Source organism: Crocodylus siamensis, chromosome 4 (genome assembly GCF_052110815.1).
Source record: "Crocodylus siamensis isolate JL-2025a chromosome 4, ASM5211081v1, whole genome shotgun sequence".
Lineage (NCBI taxonomy): Eukaryota > Metazoa > Chordata > Crocodylia > Crocodylidae > Crocodylus > Crocodylus siamensis.
In genome coordinates, this window is record NC_143398.1 from 186,151,642 (window position 1) to 186,171,884 (window position 20,243).

The 20,243-nt window shown below is 43.2% G+C and overlaps 1 protein-coding gene across 9 annotated transcripts in view; it reads right to left on the reverse strand.

The window, feature by feature from the left end:
- Positions 1–16,489, reverse strand: part of CCDC150 (coiled-coil domain containing 150) — a 40,578-nt gene extending 24,089 nt beyond the window's left edge. For 2 of the 9 annotated variants that reach the window (XM_090045201.1, XM_090045198.1), the window contains exons 1-10: positions 16,125–16,486; positions 15,827–16,026; positions 15,548–15,726; positions 14,645–14,713; positions 10,013–10,129; positions 8,705–8,834; positions 6,523–6,566; positions 5,526–5,618; positions 3,264–3,371; positions 150–274 (exon numbers count right to left, since the gene is read on the reverse strand). In XM_090045201.1, the coding sequence (XP_089901327.1) occupies positions 150–274; positions 3,264–3,371; positions 5,526–5,618; positions 6,523–6,566; positions 8,705–8,834; positions 10,013–10,129; positions 14,645–14,713; positions 15,548–15,726; positions 15,827–16,026; positions 16,125–16,294 (1,235 nt within the window). In that variant the 5' untranslated portion in view covers positions 16,295–16,486. Of the gene's footprint in view, positions 1–149; positions 275–3,263; positions 3,372–5,525; positions 5,619–6,522; positions 6,567–8,704; positions 8,835–10,012; positions 10,130–12,467; positions 12,578–14,644; positions 14,714–15,547; positions 15,727–15,826; positions 16,027–16,124 lie in introns of those variants that run through there. The other 7 variants (XM_090045204.1, XM_090045200.1, XM_090045202.1 and 4 more) reach the window with 7 other exon arrangements.
- Between the last annotated feature and the right edge of the window lie 3,754 nt (positions 16,490–20,243).

The following is a 20,243-nucleotide window of genomic DNA, read 5'->3' on the forward strand; positions in this document are numbered from 1 at the left end:
GTTCTTAAGTCCCAAATCCGTTCCAGCCAACAGGAAATAGAGAATGCTTGGAGGAGGCTTGGAGAGATGCAAGAAACAGGATACAAAGGGGACTACTGAATGAGAAAAGAACAGGACAGCAACTACTGATCAGAAGCGTCTTCACTCACAGCTCTCTCTGAAGTTGAGCTTTTTCCTTCTGCACATTTTGCAACTCCTCCATAATGTTGGCACGAGCAGCATCCAACAGCAAGTCCTGTTCTTGCAGTTTCTGAGTCATTTTCTCCTGTTCTGCCTGAAGAGGGAAAGGAAACACTGGTGTGGAAGCCTGGGGATTGTGCAGGAAATGAAAACAAAGCCAGACTGACAGAGGCTACAAAGCTGCTATTTATATAGTTTGCTTATCCCAGTGTTTACAAGACTTGTTCCATCTTTTTAGAACTGAACATGGACTTTCCCTTAGAGAAAATATCTAAACAGCACTTGCCTTTCCTAGGCAGGGATTTCAGTGTTTCTTTGATATAGGTAAGGTCTTCAAGGATTTCCACTCAGTCATTCTTCATCTTCAGTCTTCTCTTTAGTCACAACCCACTCTTTCTTCTAGCACTGGCTGCTCCCCCAGAATTTTATTATAATAGTTAGATGTTGTTGCTTTTTATTATGCTTCTCCCCCTTCCTTTAAAAAATAAATATCTGCATAACTCAGGCAAAGTGGACAGTGAGTTACATCTACAAGTTAGCCCCCTGTGTCGTGCTAGTGGAGTCATTTAGATAATTGCCCATAATCACCTTTCTTCTTAACAAATACCTCAGCTTGTTGCTTTTGTGCATTTGGGGGTGCTTTGTGAATAATCAATTTAACGGTTTTATTGGAGAACAATTGCACTTCCTGTCTCCTGCACTAGCACAAGAACATTTCTGATGTGTTGCTTAAGGGAGCTTTTCCCTAGTTTCTGAAAGAAATAATTTTTTCTAGAAGTAGCAATAGCAAAGGTGAAAATAAAATGGTAACAGGCAGATGTATACAAAGAGAAAAGGAAAAGATGAAGTAGTGGACCCAGTTGTATTTTCATAGGTCTGTTTTTAAACTAGACAGGACCATTGTTCTCATCTAGTATCACCTCTTGCATAATGCAGGCATCTTGGTATTAATGTCTGCTTCAAATTCAGCAGTCACTAAAAGCATATCTTTTGGAAAGATATTCAACCTTAAATCTTAAAAATTTTCAGGAATTACCATTACAGTTAACCCCCGCCCCCCATCTTAATTTTCCATTTTAATTTGTCTAGTTTCAACCTATACCCACTGAATCTTATTATACCTTTTCTAGCGAGATTAGATTAGCTGTTTCCCATGTCTCAGACTGAGGCGGCTATGGTATTAGCAGCCCTAAAACTAAGTAGCTCTTCCCATTTTCACAGCTTTTAACAGTGAGCTCTGTTAGAAGGGGGGCTCCTATTAGAAGATTAGATAATAAAGGCAGTAGCTTGGATTCTACTACTACTTACTACACTACTGAGTACTGTGTACTTAATATTTTTTGTTGACATGAGAGTATGTACATAACCTTTTTCAGGCCTAAAGATATGCACTTAACTGTTGCCCATGGTATCTAAGGATTACATTAACTCTTTTAATCATAGTGCTGTGCTGGAAACTTGCATTTAGTTGATTATCCCCCAGTTTTTCAGAAGAATCATTGTTTCTCAGGATAGTTATCTATCCAGGGTGTAGAATTTACACTGTTTTCTTTGGTATATAACTTTACACATTGGGCCATACTGAAATGTATATTATGTGCTTGCATGCAGCATACCAAGCAATATATTTGCCACAATTGCAGTTTTTGTCAGCTGTGCAATACCAGAAATTATCTTAGGGTTTTCTTCCCAGCTTCTGATAAAAATACAGAGTGACAATGTTTGGTGCTGTTCCTTTGTCTGCCCAAAACCCCTTATATACAAATCAAGAGAGAGTAGACATATCCTCATAAATATTATAAGTATCTTTTACAAAGCTACAGAAATGTTATTTAAAAGAGAGCCCAAAAGAGGAAGCTTTTAATAGTCAATTAAAAAAAAAAAGATGCATCTCCCTTAAATGCATATACACGAGACCCATCAAATGATGACAGTGAAGACTTTATTTTTGAGAGAGAAATAAAGTCTCATGAGTTAGTGCATAGTTAAGATGTATGTACCACTCTAGTGACCTAAACTGATTAACAAAGAAATAGTTATGCTGTCCTTGCTCTGGCATCTATAATTCTTCACTGAAGAAAAAGTAATTTTCAAGCTTCAGGAACTGTATGGGGAGACAGTATTTAAGAATAAATTTCAAAAGGGGAAACCTCTTAGAGAAATGAACAAGCTGATTAGAGTCTGGATTTAACAAATTAAACACCATGCCCTAATAGTACCGGGGAACCCCATTTAAAAGGTTCACAAGGAAACACCACTGCAGCCCTGGTAAAAGGGCCCTTTAAGTCTGTGTGACTCTGCTAATTCCAGCTCACCCTTTTCTGGAGCTATAAAGGTTGGGAAAGCTGAAGAAAAGAGCCAGTTTTAGCTTGGCAACAGAAGAAGTAGGAGCTTCCAGACTAGGGGAATAGGAACATCTCTAAGTGAAAAGCTCCACAGAAGATCTATAGAGTTTGGAAGAACTCTGGATTACAAACTGAAGAGAAGGAACTTGAGAAAAGGGACAGAATCTATAAGTGTGAGAGGACTGAGGTAGGCAATGGATCAGGAAATTGTGTACACTATGGGAGGTGTTAGATTTGAGAGGCTATTCTCAAAAGGAAGCTCCTACTTCCTTTGACAGAAGGCTATTGTTAATGTTATCCAGTATAACCTGTGGTAGTGCTGAAGCACACCAACTCCTCTGAGAGCAAGTAACTATGCTAAGAGACGATGTAAAGCACCAACACCTGCTAGAACTTTTTCAGTACTATGTAGACTGAGCAGGGAGAACTCACATTCCTGTCTATTATACAACCTTACTTGAATGTTAATTTTTTTGAGAGTGCTGGTTATTAAACAGGATGGGGGGTGAATTTTATAAGGCTTACGCTTCACCAGGGTTCCTTACTGAGTGTTAAAAACCAGTTCAGACAAGTGACTAGAATTCATTATTTATAAAAAAAAATTTTTTTTCCAACTCCTACAGGGTACTAGCTTATTGTTACCGTCTTCTCTTCACCCTATACTTCCTGACCCAGTTTTTTGTTCTGTGAATGTGATTCACACTAGCTACTTCTATAGCTTAAAATAGAACAGTATACCTTAAGCATGGCTTGATGATCTGAAACAAGTTTAACATTCTCCATGGAAACACTTCGGAGTGTAGCACTCAGCTCTGAACACTGCTGGTTTAACTGATCATTAAGGACCTAGGAAAGGGAAGGGAAAAAAGAACATACATTACTTCAAGGCTGAATCTTAACCAAAAAAGATAACTGTGATCAACTATATTAAATTATTTTTAACAAGAAGATAGAAATGCAGGCCAAGACAGGGGAGCACAGGTTAGAAGTAATTAAGTATGACAAATGCACTCAAGTCAACTGAGCCTGCTAACAAAATTAAATTCCATGCAGAGGAAAGCAGCAGATGTGAGAGATCTTGACCTTTAGTAAGGTCAAATAAATCTTATAAACAAGCTAAGGAAGTCTGGTCTATATGTAACTACCATCATGTGACTCACTACACAACTGCCTGGAAAGAACATATCTTAATATTCACTATCAAGCCGGGAGACGCTTCCAGTCCTGCTCAATTTTTCATTGAGGACTTGGAGAGCAGAACAGAGATGATGCTCATGAAAGCTGTAGCTGATACTGTGCTTGTGGGGGTGGGAGTTGCAAACACTTTGAAGGACAAAGTCAGCATTCAAAATGATTTTGACAAGCTGGATGGATGGGATGAAAATAGTTTGTCTTTTTAAATTTTAATGATATTCAAGTGTTACACTCAAGAACAAAGAAATCATTGTGCGAATGCAAGCTGTAAATAACTGGCTAGCCTGCCGCATGTCTCAGGGTATGTGGATCACAAAATACAAGGCAATAATGTGGTACCCCCAAAGTGGGGAAAGCTTGTTCTCTCTGGCCACTGCAGAAAAGATCAGAAGACATTTACTTTAAATTTGTAACAAAGATGATTTTAGTTTGACATTAAAAAAAGCTTTCTAACCATCGGACTAATGAAATACCAGAATGGACTATTTATGGGTACTTGTGCATTTTGTTGGACTTCTTTAATGACTAGATTAGAGACCGAGGAATACATGATCTGACTTCTACAAAATGGATTAGACATATATCAGTGTCCTTTTTCCAGCTCTATGTTCCTATAACTCCATTTTTAGTTCCGTTACAAAAAAGCACTATGTAATATTTTTGCTTTTGAAAGAGCTCTTCACTATTTCTGTGATTTCTGGAGCCATACATATGCTGTAAGCCATTCACATTGCTTCAAGTGGACTTTTTCTGTAGGATGGAAATGGAGAACACTTGATGATTCTACCATATTTTACTGCATACAAAATGATCCCAAATATAATATGCACCTTGTTTTTTGAAAAGCAAATATTTTCCCGTTATGACTGCATAGAGCAGGGACAGTGCCTAATCTCTGACTCCCTTTCCCTTTCATGTATAACTAAAGCTGAATCCCTAGCTGCTACTGAAGACCAGTCTTCATGTGTGGACCTGTTTTGAAAACAGATAGAGAGACTGTGAAACAGAGACCACAAGCAGCTAGCAAACACCAAAATTAACTTAAGAAAGGTTAGTTTGATTAGTGAAACATCAAGATCTCTGAAAAAGGAGATGACTGTTAACACCTATAGAGTGGAAAAAAAAAAGCCTTTAAATTCACTGACTCTCTCAGCTGCCTGAAACCCTGGCAGAAAATAAGCTTCCCTGCCTAATACTTGCACTTGGGCTTTTAGGGGCCCGATTTTAGTGGGGGAAGGTGCATGTGGTTTGTGAGGAAAATATACTATTGTTTATAATGGAGAAGCAATTAACAATCAAGGTTCCTTTGTAAAGCTGTAACTTCTATTATGATTATGTAGCCTTCATCATACAACAGGCCACAGAACCACCTAAAATTAGCCCACAGCTTTTCTGAGCAATAGTATCTCTTGTTGGAAAGACCCAGTTTTAATTTTTTTAAAAATCTTACAACAGAGGGTTCACCTCCCATTTCAGCCCTTAACTAAGAAGTGAACAAGCTTAGGACTAACAGCCCCAATACTTCATTAACAATCAAGTTTAATCATCAAAGCAGCTACAAGATGGGCACTTACATTTGAGTAATGACATTAAGCTGATGGCAAGAAAGCTGAAGTGGAGATATGGGACATCAAATGACAACAGCAAGGCATTAGATTTAGCACGTTTTGTGGGGAGAATGGACAATATTGATCAGCATCAGGTGTAGGACAGGAGGTATACTGAAAAAAATCTCCTGTGACAAGTTATGGACTCTTTCCCTATACTTCTGCTCAAGAATACAGGAAACAAAGCTATTTTCATTACCTGTACTTTTTCAGCTGTCTCTCGCAGGACAGTTATTTCAGAATGCAACTGTATATTCTCCTTGTGTTCTCTGCTGAAAGAGACCTGTGTATTCTAAAGGGAAGCATAAAACAAACTTCTCCCTGAGCAAAGATTAACAGACAGCGAACTTGCCATCCAATCTGAAATTTCAGTTTATGTAATGCTTTTCTCTCACTTTTATTTAATAGTTCCTCCTAGTGCAGTCACAGGACTACCTTAGTGGAGTTATGTTTGGCACTTTATACATAAACTTTCACTACAAATATGACCATATCAAAGTCAGCCAAGACTGATGTTTAAGTTGGATTCTGTCGGTATGCTTTTGTTACTTGGGTAGCCAAGGCCATCCTTGTGCCCCTTTTCCTTTGGTACTGGTAACTTTGGCATAATCCTTGACCCTAAACTCTCCTCCTGCCATACTTTCTACATCTGCTAGGTCAAGTCTTATTACCACCCTACAACACTGCATGTATGTACAAAGCCTAGACTTCACCTTCTTTGAAATCTATCTGGTTTCAAAGACAGGTCTTTGACTCTTTATATAAGAAGACATGGGCAAAGGGATCACTTCTTTGGATAATGTCTAGCACAACCACGGTACAAAACAGTAAGTAGATGGGTTGAATGCAGCTACACTTGGTAATCTGCAGTCAATTCTGAATTTCATAATGGTAAAACCATGCACAATTTAGCAGGCTGCTAGTAGAAACTCTAATTGGGTATCAGAAGCAGTCCAGAAGGCTGAGTAGGGGGGTGAGGAAATAAAGAAATTGACCACTTAGAAGCCTCTGGGCATCTGTTTGGATTTGTTCTTGTAAAAAATACCACCAGTCTGGCTCATTTTGAACGGTGATTGTGCAGAAAAAGAATAATAGAGAGTCTGGTAAGACAGGATGTATATTGGCATTTTGCTGCTTTCCTTAGGGGAAAAAAAAGAAGTCATACTTTTTTCCCATGAACATAGCTTACAACTTACTTTTGCCTCTTCAGTCAGTTGGGAAATGATGCAATTTTTGGATTCTAGAACAGAGCAAAACCAAAGCAGAGCCATGAAACTTGTTATAAAACAAAATGGCACTTTTTATTTTTTAATTGTTTACTTAGTCACAGCAGATGGCCAAAATCTGCATGACTTCTGCTACTTCTGATAATACTGAAAGATCTAACGTTTCAGGTTAACAGGATTATTATTATTAGAGCATATTCTTCCTTCCCGGTAACCACAGGCAAGACTCTTATTTCCTACCTTTTAAAATACATAAAGTTTACAACTGCCTGTCACCTGCACATCCAAATATTTTAGTTACATATACAAACTGAGTTAACTTTATAAACTGCTATTAACATTTTGTACAGACATGTGCTCAATGTATGTACAATCTAACTTGCAATAATTGCTGCACAGAGTTTCTGTATACATGTTTGTGTGTCCCAATGTCAAAATAAAATTCCTAGCTTAGAGTACATGTAAACCCAAGGGACAAAAAGCATGTTTTGTTTTAATTCCATTTGAATGAACCTAATGGCATACTTTGCCCTTCAATATTGCATTACTCTTTGGTAAAATGCTGAAGAGACATCTCAACAAAAGTTGTGGGGATAGGAGGGGAAATCACACACTGAAAATATGATCTGGAAAGGACAATCAAAAGGTCTTCCAAATAAAAGCAGAAACCCTGAATTGGAAGGATGATTTCATGTTTATTTTCTGCATCTCTCTCTCCCCCAAAGGTAAATAAACTCCCTTAAATACTCCAAAGTATAATATTTTGTTTTTATTAATGCTGCAGCACTTATTTCTACTTCAGCCTTTGGGGAAAGGGTCAAAGTACATAGTGACCAGTAATATCTTCAGTACCCCCAAAAAATCTCAGTTTCCCTTGTTTCTCACTTGGCAGGACACACATTTTCTTAGTTTTTGGGATGTTTGTTTTAGTTTTTTCTGAAGAAAAGGGTTTTTTTCCCCCCAATAGTGAGAAGCTCTTTCACACCCAGTGGACCATATTTGAATAGCATGGCAAGATTCTCTTCTTGATATAGCTTACTAGTAGATATTGGAACCCTTCCATGAACAGTGGGTTAACTGACTGCCTCTAAAAAAAAAAAAAAAAAAAAAGGGGGGGGGGGAGGCTCATCCTGAATACCTCTGCCTCAGAGGCCAAGATAAATGCTCCTTGTTTTTTTAAGGATATAGCCTTTGTTTGGGTTAGTTACACCTGTAAGTGTCACACTTCCATAAAACAGAGTCAAGATCAGAACAACCAGATTTTCACTCAGTTTGTTCTGATTGCTTATGTTCCTCACCAAATTTCTCCCCTGTACAGTGCTTCTCATAAATTCCCCATTACTAACTAGCAGCTCTAGTCAAAGTTCGAAAAGACTAAATACCAGTTCAAAAAGTAACTCCAGTGCTTACTCAATAGTTTTAAGTCTGAGAGACTTCAGCTGATGAAATCCACTAAGAAAACTGCTGTTCTGTTTTCATAGAATCACAGAAGTAGGATTGGAAGGGACCTTGTAGATCTTCAAGTCTGACCCCCTGCCTGGGCAGGAGAAAAAAACTGGACTCAAATGATCCCAGCTAGGTAGGCATCAAGCCTCCTCTTAAAGACTCCCAGGGTAGGAGCCAGCACGACTTCCCTTGGAAGTTGGTTCCAGATCCTAGCTGCCCTAACTGTGAAGTAGTTCTTAGGGATGACTAATCTAAACCTACTCTCCAACAACTTGTGGCAGTTATTCCTTGTTATGCCAGGGGGCGCTAGGGGAAACAAGATCTCTCCCAAACCCTTCTCGTCCTCCCTAGTGAGTTTATAGATGGTCACCAGGTCCCCCCTCAGCCTTCACTTGTGAAGGCTGAACAGGTTCCAGTCCTGCAGTTTCTCATTGTAGGGTCTGCCCTGTTGTCCCCAGATCATATTTTATTTTCCTGACTATTACTTCAGTCAGGAAAAGATTTACATACAAGCTAATTTAAGGCACTTCAAGACCTAAGTGCTTCAATAAGCAGAATTTCATTCCCATTAGCTACTGTAACTACAGGAGGACCCATTAGCTCTAAAATTAATACATCTCGATCATTTGAGTGCCTTCTCCCTGGGAGCAGTGGAGGAATGTGTGGTAGGACTAATTTGGTTGTAGTTGTGACTTTGCTGTCATACCCAACTCAGCTTTCAACTGTGTACATTCCTGTTCCAGTTGTATAGTTCTCTCTTCCTCCTTCTGTAGCTTCTCTCGGACTAGCTGGACCTCCTGGTGCAGACCATGGCAGTCCTGCTGCAACAGCTGCACCTGTAGAAAAAGAGTCATTTTTCCCTCCCTCCCTCCTCATTCCCTCTGCACCCCACCCCCCCTGCCATGGGATAGAGAGGCTTTCATTTAAAAAAATCCATATGAGCCTAAGGAGACTTCAGATCAAGAGGTTAGCCTAGAGGAAGAGAGAAAAATATAGTTGGACTGCTTCAGACCTTCAATCCTAACTGTTTCAAACCTTCTGTTTTAGAACAGAACCATTCAGGGCTGATAATTCCTAACACAAGGTTGTAGGAAAGTTTCCAATTAAAATTGTGACATTAGAAATATTAACATATATATTTAGAGCAAAGGGATCAACATTACTGAGGATCACAGAAAGGGAGGATTTATACCAGACCATTACGATGACTCATGTTTATACCTCACCTTGCCTCATCTTTCACTTATAAAAATTATATTGGGTCAACTAGATGCATCCAAACCAAATCTGTCCCTCAATTGTTTCACTCTAAGCAACTCTGCTCAGTCTTTGTTATTTCCATGTATAAGTGGATGTCTACAGGAATCCTAGGAAAACCCACAAAATCTGAGAATGGAGGCAGGGAAAAAAAAGAAAATGAGGTTTTTATGAGCAGTCTGAACAATTCCAGGTGCACCAAAAGGAAATTTAAAGTATCTGCTTAATTTAGTTTTCCTTTGAGACCCCCCCCCCAAACTAGTTTTCCAGGGGGCAGCAAAAGATAATTTCCATATTCTTTTTCTTGACAATCTATTTAAGCATACATACACCTTGGAACTTGTGTTGTATGTGGGTTTTTTTCTTTTACTAGTTATGTTGCAGTGGGTCTGTGTGGTCTTTTGCATGCATTTTAAACAATGAAAAGACAAACAAGCAACAAAGTACTTTTTTGATCTGGACTTTCCCTTCCCTTCGTAAGGGCTATTATTACTACAAATCCACTCAATAATGGAAAAGCACCTTTGCTATTATGTTATTCCCAAAAGGTTTAAGAATCCTACAGAATATTCTCAGAATCATTGTTTTCTCATACGACACTATACCAAGTCCAAGTAATTTTTAATGTTCCACTCTTGCTGTTCAAGATCCATGTAACCTGTTCTCAGTATTCTATTTGCTTCTTACAGCACCTTGTTGCTGGGGGGAAAAAGTCTCCTTCAAAGGGGGAAAGAAAAAGGTGCTGTGCTTCTCCAACCTGTTTCCGTTCTGCCTCCACAGTCCTTTCCATATCCTGCACGTGACGCAGCATGGTTACTTGGGATTTCTCCAGGGACTGTCGTTGACTTGCCTCCTTAGACAGCTGCTCCCTTAGCTACAAGAGACCAAACATAGGCTGTGTCACTGAACACAGTCTCAAGTAAAGCAAAACTAATATTACTGAAGCAGATGGAGTTCCAATACAGCAAGCAGGCATATTTTTAGTAATATCAGAACTGGTAAAGATGCTGCAGAGCATTTAATGGAAGTGGTGCTCTAGGGAAAAATACTGAACAATCCAACTATATCTTCTACTTCAATTGTCATATTCATATCAATATTTATTTCCCTCCAAGGGCTAGAAGGGCCTCTTCCTGGACTCACTCAAAATTTATATCAGAATCTGCTGGGAAGGATCACTGCAGAGAGCAAACTTTCCTTTCATTTCAGTCTCACTGAAGCTACAACATGCTCAAACTTTGGGTCTGGAGTCTTTGCAAGGCAGTGTACTGCTTTATACTATCGGGCTCTTCCTTGCTAAAAGGAAAGCTGTCCTTTTCAAAAAGAGCTAACCCAAAACCCTCTTCCCAAAGACCTGTTTTTAATGAATCTCCCATAATAGGATCAATAGTATTAGCTCAGTCAGTATAAACAGAGAACTTAGTGGAATCATTTACCACAGAAGCTTTTTTAAATCAAACTTTTCACTTATAATGTCCAAAATGAGTCATGTATATCCTACACAACATGTGTTTCCATGCTTGGGACTACAAGGATACTAAGAAAGTTCCACTCATTGCTCCAGGAAGCTCAGATAGAACACATAAATTCTTTTAGAGCCTGACTCAGCAGAAACAGTTGTCTTTGAGTTACTGAGGACCTGTAACAGGAAGTCAAAAGGCTCCTTTTCCTTTAAAAGGAAAGAGTACCAGGCTGAGCTGAATCTGGGAGGGCTCAGCTAGGAAGCAAGCCAGCTGCTAATGAAACAGCTGCCAGCAGACAAACCAGGGTGCATGATACCAGGAGAGGTTAATTACAGGAAGGTAACTCATGCTGCGGAGGGAGGTGGAACAGTAAGAGCTGTCAGCTGGGAAACAAGGGCCTGCATACAGAGGACTTCTAGCAGGGAAAGCAGGCAGGTCATCGGGTAGTGGGGAAACTCCTGTGAGTGCCTACAGGGTCACATGACTGGACGGGGATTGGCTTAAGAGACTCTTAATGCCTGTACCTGGGAGCAGGCAAGTTGTTTGGCCCAGCCAGCTATGCAGTGAAGAGCTCTTGTGAGAGGCTCTGCTGACTTCTGGGATGCCTGACAATGCCAGTAAGATACCAAATGCTTACTATACTTCTGATAGGACTCCAGACGGGGAAGCTTGGCAAATGGCCAGTTGGCTTGGACTGCTGTTAGAGTCTGAGTACTTATGTGTTTTGTTATATGAGGTTCTTTGGGTAAATGTGATTATCTTTTATTAGACCAAATAAACAGTTGGAAAAAATTGTTTTCTACAAGCTTTGAGGTATAAACACCCTTCTTCAGGCCTAGGGAGAATCTACTGGATTAACCAGCACCTCATCTGCCTATGGCCTTAAACCAACACTGCTTCAACCAACAACCCTATGTGTTTTGTTTGAGTTTGAACAGTGGCTTGAGTTTGGAACTAGTAGAGGCAAGAAGAGGTCCCAGTAGAGCCAGCGATGCATGGAGTTAGAGCTAGTGCGGGCCCAGAGCCTCCCAGAGCTGAGAGAGGCAGACATGGGGCTAGGAGGGCCCAGAATCGAGATGGGGCTAGGCTAAAGGGACTTGCCAGAATGGAGAGGCAGAGACCAGAAAGGTGGGCACTTTGCCCAAACCCCAGGCTAAGCCATGACTGGAAACACCTGTGGGACACAGCTGTAAGGGAAGCTCAGAGGCTGTGATTAGCCATTAGGGCTATAAGCAGAGATGTAAGCACTCATGAATGAGGTCTTGCTTAGAAAGTGCTGGGGCACCTTCTTCTTCTAAAGACCTAACAACATCAAGGCATGGCAGATGAGCTAAAGAGGAGATTGCTCAAAAGGAGCAGAGAGGACAAGAGCTGAGAAGGTACTCTAGGGGCATTATGGCTACCCCTGGGGTAAAACCCTGTTACGGGGCTTATGAGAGCTTGCTTCACATGTTTAAGAATAAAGATGCTCTCTTGGCACTAACTCCCCTGTAGGAAACGAACTGTTTCATGTATTCAGACTGAGGCTCAGCTACATGTTACTCGGGGATGTCAAAATACTGAATGCTTTACACTTCATCTAGAGCAGTGGGAGCCAACCTTTCTGGCAGATGTGCCATGAATTAGCTCTGCACCCTCCCTGAATACACTCTGCTCCCCTTCCTCTACCCAGCAGAACTTCCTGCTTTGCTTTCTGTTCCTTACTCTGTACTGCCTACCTGATCTTCTGCTCTGCCTTCTGCCTCCTACCTTATTTGCTGTGAATCCCTTCCCTGATCTGTTGTATGCCACACTCAAGATGCCTATCCCACTTTGTGGCATTCTTACTGCAGGTTGATCATCCCTGGTCTAGTGCAGTTGGGAGCAGATACTTCTGATTCTGTAAACTAAACGGGAATTGGAAACAAAGAAGGAAGTGGTGAAGGCTGAATATAACTTTGATTATTTGAAGAAAATTCTACATTCTTCAGATGTCATCCTCCAGTAAGCAAAACACAAGTATCTAAATGTATTATTCATAACCAGGGTGGTATGTAACTTATAACAAACTGCACCTCCATTCTACATTAAGGAGTTATTATAGTAAAGATCCTCTCTCTTTAAAAAAACAAAACAAAACAAAACACCAGAAAAACAACTTATTAGCTAAGTAAGTGATTTTGTTTGTTTGTTTTGTTTTTTCCCCCTCATTGGTAGGGGACATGACTTATGAACATGGTAGATCTACCTATTTTTCTGATTAAGGAGTGCAAAAGACCTACACTTCCACAAATTAAATTTGTTTGTATAAAGACAACAGAGTGAAGAAATGTTCCAGTTCAGCCAATCAACCAAGTGTTTCTTGAGATGTGGCTAAATTTCAGGCTAGAATAATATGGCTGCTGTTTATACAGGGCCTTCTTTTTTTTTTTCCAGAATGTATATGCTGCTCTTAAGGATAAAAGGATGAAGAATATTATTCTGGGGAGTGACCACTTCTGTACAGGTAGCCACTAAATTACTGTAGGAACAATACACACTATGCATGCTGTTATAACAGTGCTTAATAAGTTGCATAATATAAAGGATCCTGACTTGGTCACAAAGTTCATATATGTTCACTGTATCTTCATGAAAAAGGGTAGTGGAGAGTAATACAGGACACAGAGATACAACTATGGAACAAACTGGGACCTCCCCCCCAAGAGGAGGCACAGCAAAAGACTGACTGGAACAGTTCTGCTCTGTTACCTGGTCTTGGGGGTACAAGTAGTTTAAGTAGAGATTAAACTAATTAACTTGTAAGTTTGCAACTTTAAGTTAGTGATGTATTCCCCTAAAATTCACTCAAAAAGCTAATTTTTAACTATGACTGTGTGTGGACCATGTTCTTCACTTAACCTACAACTACTAACAGCAGGAGGTTTGACAGCTATGAGTGTGGGGAACAGCTTGGCTTTCTGGCATCTGTTAGGAACTCAATTTTCTAAAGAAAGGAAGGACCTTGTTTGGTATAGTAAAGGGCTTCCCCTGCCTACCACACATCCTTTCTGTGCCCTGAAGATGACAACCACTGAAGTTTGCCTATTACTAGGAGCACCCTATGCCCTGATTTGGCTGAGACATTCCCAGATTCCATGGGCTGGTCCTGGCTGGTGGTTGGTCAAAAGTCCTAGGCCAGAGTCTGGTGGAGAGTCAGAGCGGTATGGTGCACTAGGCAAGCTGCTCCTGTGGAGGAGCAAGGATGTGCCACTCATGGGCAGGGTGGCAACTGCTCCAGTCTGCCCAACCTGTTCCTGCACACCATACTGCTCTGCCTCCCTGCCAGACTCCATCCTGGGACTTTTTGATCAACTGGTCAGGACAAGCATGAAGAATCTGGGAGTATCATGGCCAAACCAAGACATATAGTCAACTCTACCTATTGCATCCTTCTGGCAAAAGCCTTACCAGGATACCTCTTAGCATTCATGGCTGCTTATTTGGCTGGAAGGGTTATTAAACAACTGAGATGCATCTTCTGTTTTCTAACAGCTGTGAGCTTCTGGGAGGCAAGCTATATTTCATTTCATTTAAGGCTTCATGTTTCAACAATACTTCTTTACTGGGTTCATAACAAGACATCTCCTTCTACTACTACTGCCTCATTAGCTAGCAAACAAGTCATTAGTTCCATATCCTGAATGCAAAAATGTCTTCTCTATAACCATAAAGCTATGAATACCTTTGCTTTCATAGCATGGAACCCAGCTCTTGTTCAGCAGCTGGACTCTTCCGTTACACATGAAGGATGTTACAGATGCAGTTCTAAGAACATTCACAAGTTTTCGTTTCAGATGTTTACATTCTATTCCACATTTGGAGGTACTCTTACGCAGCTCACCATTCAAATTTTTTCCCAGCAATGCTCAACAACTGCACTCTTTCCAGCCTTTTCTTGCCCTTACCTCCTGAAGTCTAAGATTCATTTTCTGTTTTGTTGTCCTCAGTTGTTCTACTGCAATTGCTGCATCTGTCTGAAAAGACCACAGAAAAAATTTCTATTCCATTTCTGCAGTCAGACATCAGTATGCCAAACCTGACTGCGCAAAAATCTTTTATTATTGTCTTGCATCATATGGCACACCAAGACTGGATTGCCAATTACAGTCTGGGTCAAGAGTGCTAAAATGATGAGTGCCTTCTGCACTGTTCATGACCAATTCTTTGAGACCATCAAGATGCTAGGATGAACATGGTGCATCTTATTCCCCCTTCACTTAAGAGGATGGTGGTGAAGCTGTAATCTTTTCCTATATTTTCTGGATTGTAAAGTACTAGCAAAATGAGAGGAACACCTAAGACCCCAATGAGGAGGACCCTGAGCTTTCTGAGGGGTAAAAAAATACATTTTCCTATCCAGGCTTGGTTGCCTCCAGGACAGTGGTTTTCAACCTTATGTTTTCCACTTGCAGACCCCTAAAAATTTCAAATGGACCCCATTGGAAATGTTAAATGGGGTACAGACTCCTTTGAATGGTAAGTGTGGGTATTCACATACTTTTGATCAGTCATCTTTCATGGATCCCTAGGGGTCTGCAGACTACAGACTGACAATCAATACTCCATGATCATTTCTCCTTATCCAAGAATCTCTAGCTGTCTTGGATACAAGACCAGAACCTGCCAAAGCCATTTCTAGTTAAGCATATGCAACTTGGAATCTGTCAAAGCACAGAATAAGCACCTTTTTTGTTGTTTTTGTTTTTAAAAGACCAGCTACTAGTATTGGCATCGATTGGAGATGTAATCCTTAGAGACTAGCTGTGTCTCTGAGCACAGGATTTGCATTTGCAACCATTGTTCTGTACCTTGCTTGCTGTTGCCAGCTCAAGCGCAGAGCTCAGTCTCTGAATGTCTTCCTTGGCCTTTTCTTTGGCCTCCTGTGCCTCACTGAGCTGCTGGCGTGATGTCAGTAACTCGAGCTGTATGGCCTTCAGTTCCTGCAGGTGCTCCTCCTGCACCACACCCAAGCGCTGCTCTAGGTGGGCTGAGAGAGAGAAAAGTAGGAACGGCAGGGCTGTGAAGTGAGAAGGCTGCCAGCAGGCAGCAGGGTGGGCCTGGCTCTGGCCCTGACCTCCCCCCCGCACCTGCATGCTGCGGGTTCAGCTCCTTTTCAGTCTGCAGCCGGAAGACATTGAGCTTCAGGGTCTGGACGACACTCTCCAGCCGGCACATGCGGTTCACCAGCGCTTCGCAGCGCTTCCACAGCACGTCGCTCTCCCCCGCGAAGGCGGCGCGGGCCCGCACGGGGCTAATGGCGTCCCGGGCCGGGAGAGTCTGGCGGCTGCTGAAAGAGACCGCGGCGGCGCGTGGGTGAAGACGGCGCCCCCCGGGGCAAGCAGAGCGCCTCCCCCACCTCCCGACCTGACCCGGCCCGGTCCCCACCTCCGCCCGTCAGCGCCGAGCGCCTGCAGGTCCCGCACGAGCGCGCCAGTCTCATCCTCGGCCACCTGCAGGCGCTGCTGCAGCACGGCGAAGGCTTCGGGCACGGTGGCCCCGACGCTCGTGGGGGCGACGGGCGCCCGCGCCATCGTCGCCGGGGCCCGCCTCGCCATCTTCCTTGCCCGGCGGCGCCGTCTCCATGGAGCCCGAGCGCACTTCAAACCGGCCCGCGCCCGGCCGCGGCTGCGCTGCGCCTGCGCGGCGGCCCGACTCGGCCCCGGGGAGGATCGTCGCGCCTGCGCACTGTGCGGATCCTCCACCGAGGGCGTCGCTGTCACTGTCGTGGCGCCGCCGGGTGTTGGGACCCCGCAGGGGGCGGGGCCGGGGGCGGAGCCTGCCCTGCGCTCCCGCGCTCGCTGGGTCGGGCTGTTTTTGGTCACCGGCCCGAGGTTTGCGTAGTGCACGTCGCTAGGAAGTCGGGCTCTCGTGTCGGGGTCGGGTCCGTCAGCCTCCGGCTGTGTTACTCTGCGGGCCGTGGTGCAGTGCTGCACTCTCAGGCTCCCCTTGTCCCTGTCCCAGAGGTCTGCGCCTTTGGCACACCCCTGTGTGGGTCAAACCAGGGGGGGGTTGATTTAAATCAGATTGATTTTAAATCATGATTTAAATCACTGGTCAGGATGGAAGCCTCAATTTGATCATTGTTTTCTACAAGAAGTGCATTCCTGCTTGATAGCTTTTATTCATGTGACTTCTTGAAACTGCACGTTTAGAGAAGGGTAAGGGCTTGACTCTGCCTACACAAGCTTGCAAAGAGACAAGAGGGCTGATGGGGGCATGGAGGGTGTCAACGGGTCTGTTATCTCTTATCTATGTATACTGCTGTTAACAAGGATGCTCTCTGGAGACAAACTCTCCCTATGCTTGAACAAGGGTCTTTGTGCCCAAAAGCTTGCAGAGAACAAATTTTTTCCAACTAGTTAGTTGGTCTAATAGAAGATATCGCATCTACCCAAAGAATCTCATCTGCCTATGATCTCTGGAGACAAATCCATGATTTGAGAACTGAAACAGCATTTAATGGGATCTCCTAGACTGAGCACTGAGTCCCATTGGGTAGAGTGGTTTATTTACTAATCTTTACTAATCTATAAAGGAGCCTCTGGGAACCTCATAAAATTGGGCCCATAATATAGTCCATGGCCTGTTATGACCTATTTATATAACTTCTAAAAAGTTTACATGAGCATATTTCTCAAATAGTATATCACTGGAAGTTATAATCCCTATTCCATGATGATATCTTTGAGCTTTAACATATCTTAAATTAAAACTATCTTTATATAAAGTTTATATTTTTTAAAAAGCATCTTAAAAAATACAATTACATAAAATCTGATTTTTGATTTAGAAAAACCGTACATTTTTACCTATCCTTGGTCAAAGTCATCCATCCTGGTGAGCTGGTTGAGGGTTGGGCCAGATTAGGATCATATACTGCTGCCCAGCACTCAGGGCTGGGCTGGTGGGATGCCATGTGCAGGGCATGTCCTGGGCTGGCCCCCTGCACTGTGTGTGGCATGCACCTACCTCATGGTAGGACTGTCCCATGCAGTGCACCCTGTACTTCACTGAACTGGCCCTGTTCACTGGCTTTGGTGTGCATGGGTGGCCTGGGGCCCCATTTGGACCAGCCCCAGAGCCACTAGGCAGGGCTGGTTTGGCACAGATGTTACATGCAGTGTGCACCCAGAGAGATCTCCCTCTTCCTCCTCTCCCCACCCCAACCCGTGATCAGCCTATGTGCCAGACCTGCCACATGAGGCCTGCTAGTTCAGTCTAGATGTGGCCTGCAGGGCATGTGTTGGTTCCCCCTGACCTATATGCCTGGTTTTATGGTGTATATTATCAGCCAAACTAAAATAAACTGCAAACCAAAAACCCCAAAACAATGTTAACTCTAAGACATTTCAAAACAAAACAGCATAAATACTTTCAATTACTAGATTTTTGTTGTGTTTTGTTTTGTAGTTTGATTCAGCCAAAACTCTTAATTTCAGCTGGAATGTGACCTTCTGTCACTCATATTAGGAAAGTGCCTCAGTGGGCTGTTGACTATTCTGAGGTGGGTTTCAATCTTTGATTGGGGCCTATGTCACTTTTCCTATTAATAAATATTCATAGTGTTGGAGAGAGACTGACGGTTATTTTAGTAGTTGTAGGAGTGAGAAATGAGGGATAAAGTCTATTCTCAAGCAGGCATCTAAACCTGGGTCTGTCCTCCTTCTTCAAGGAGTACTGTAATGTGTAGGATAGTAGGTGTTCTGATGAAGTTCTCTTTCTTTTTTTCCATAGACAGGACTTAGGTCCCTAGGAGAGTGTTCCTGGCTAAGGATCTTTAAGCAGAGGGAGGTGCTTATTGTGCTATAGACAAGGGGTGTTCAACCCCCAGCCCACTGGCCCAGTCCAACCCACAGAGTCTTATCATCTAGTCCACAGGTCTCCCTACAGGTCCAGAAATGTTGTGGCAGGGGAGTGGTGGGTGGCAGCATTACTTGCCATTCTTCTGCTGCCAAATTTCTAGATCTGTAGGGAGTCCCATGGGCTGGGTAACATGGCTGTGTATGTGGGATTGGAGTGGCACATGACCAGATTAGATCCAGCATAAGATCAGGCCAACAGACCAATTTCATGTGAGATCCAGTCTGCAGACTGATGCTTGTACTGCTCATCCAGCTTGGAGAGCCAGAAGGTTGGGTGCCACTGCTATAGACCAGTGATTCTCAACCTTTTTAAGACTCAAGGCCCCCCTCCATAACTTTTTTTGTGAATTAAGCAGCACCTCATTTCAAAAACTAATTTATTTATTACAGCAGAGCTGTCAAACCTCTGAGTAGCTGAGGGCCATATTCTGTATGGGCTGCATGCAGTACATGCCACATGATGTTCCATGAAGTAAGTCACCCTCCACCCTTTACCTACACATACCCCCTGTGCAGTGGATGTCTCCCCTGCTGTATCGTGCCTGTATCCCATGCACCACATTGTGCCAAAAAGATTCCCCTGTGTCATGCTATGCAGGCCCCCAAGTCTGCCCAAGCTACCTGGATGCAGGCTGCCTTGGCCCTACTTGCAGGATGGAGAAGGAAGCAGAGCCCAGAGATTTCAGTAGCAGCAGCAACTGAAGCAGTGGAGGGAGCAGTGCTGGGACCAGGAGCCTGGAGGCCACAAGTTAACTCTTTGGGGTTTTATGTGCGCTGCCAGTTGAACACTGCTATATTATAGTATTTGTCTCCTTGCAGAGGGTCCAAGGAGAAGCCTGAGTCTGCCCTTATGTGGAAGCAGGGGGTACCCCCCAAAAGGAAACCAGAGAGTAGGGGCCCCCAGAAATTACCCTTCTGATACCTGTGTGAAGCATCATAGCCCAGTAAGGGCTGGAGAGTTCGCCTGTGTCCTTACAAGGATGATGGTTTCATAGTTTCTAGGGTTGGAAGGGACCTGAGCAGATCATCTAGTCCGACCCCCTGCCATGGCAGGAAAGAATACTGGGGTCAAATGACTCCAGCAAGGTGTTCATCTAACCTCCTCTTAAACACCCCCAGGGTAGGAGCCTGCACCACTTCTCTTGGAAGCTGGTTCCAGACCCTGGCCGCCCTGACTGTGAAGTAGCACCTCCTGATATCTAACCTAAACCTACCCTCTGCCAGCTTGTGACGGTTACTCCTGGTCACTCCTGGCGGTACTCAGGGAAACAGTGACTTCCCCAGTGCCTGCTGATCCCCCCCCCGACTAGTTTATAACAGGCCACAAGATCCCCCTCTCAGCCTTCTCTTTTGGGGACTGAACAGGTTCAGGTCCCATAGCCTGTCCTCATAGGGCCTGCCCTGCTGTCCTCTGATCATACGAGTGGCCCTCCTCTGGACCCTCTCCATGCTGTCGACATCCGGTAGCAGCTGAACGGCAGGAAAAGCAGGAGCCCTGACTTGTAAGCTCCTGCTGTCTCCGTATTGGATGACACCTGGGGTCTGACTATATAACCAGATGTCCAGCACAGGTGGTAGGGAGAGAGAATGGTGGGAAGACAGTGCAGGCTTCTGCACCGCTGGGCAAGTAAAGCAGATGCTG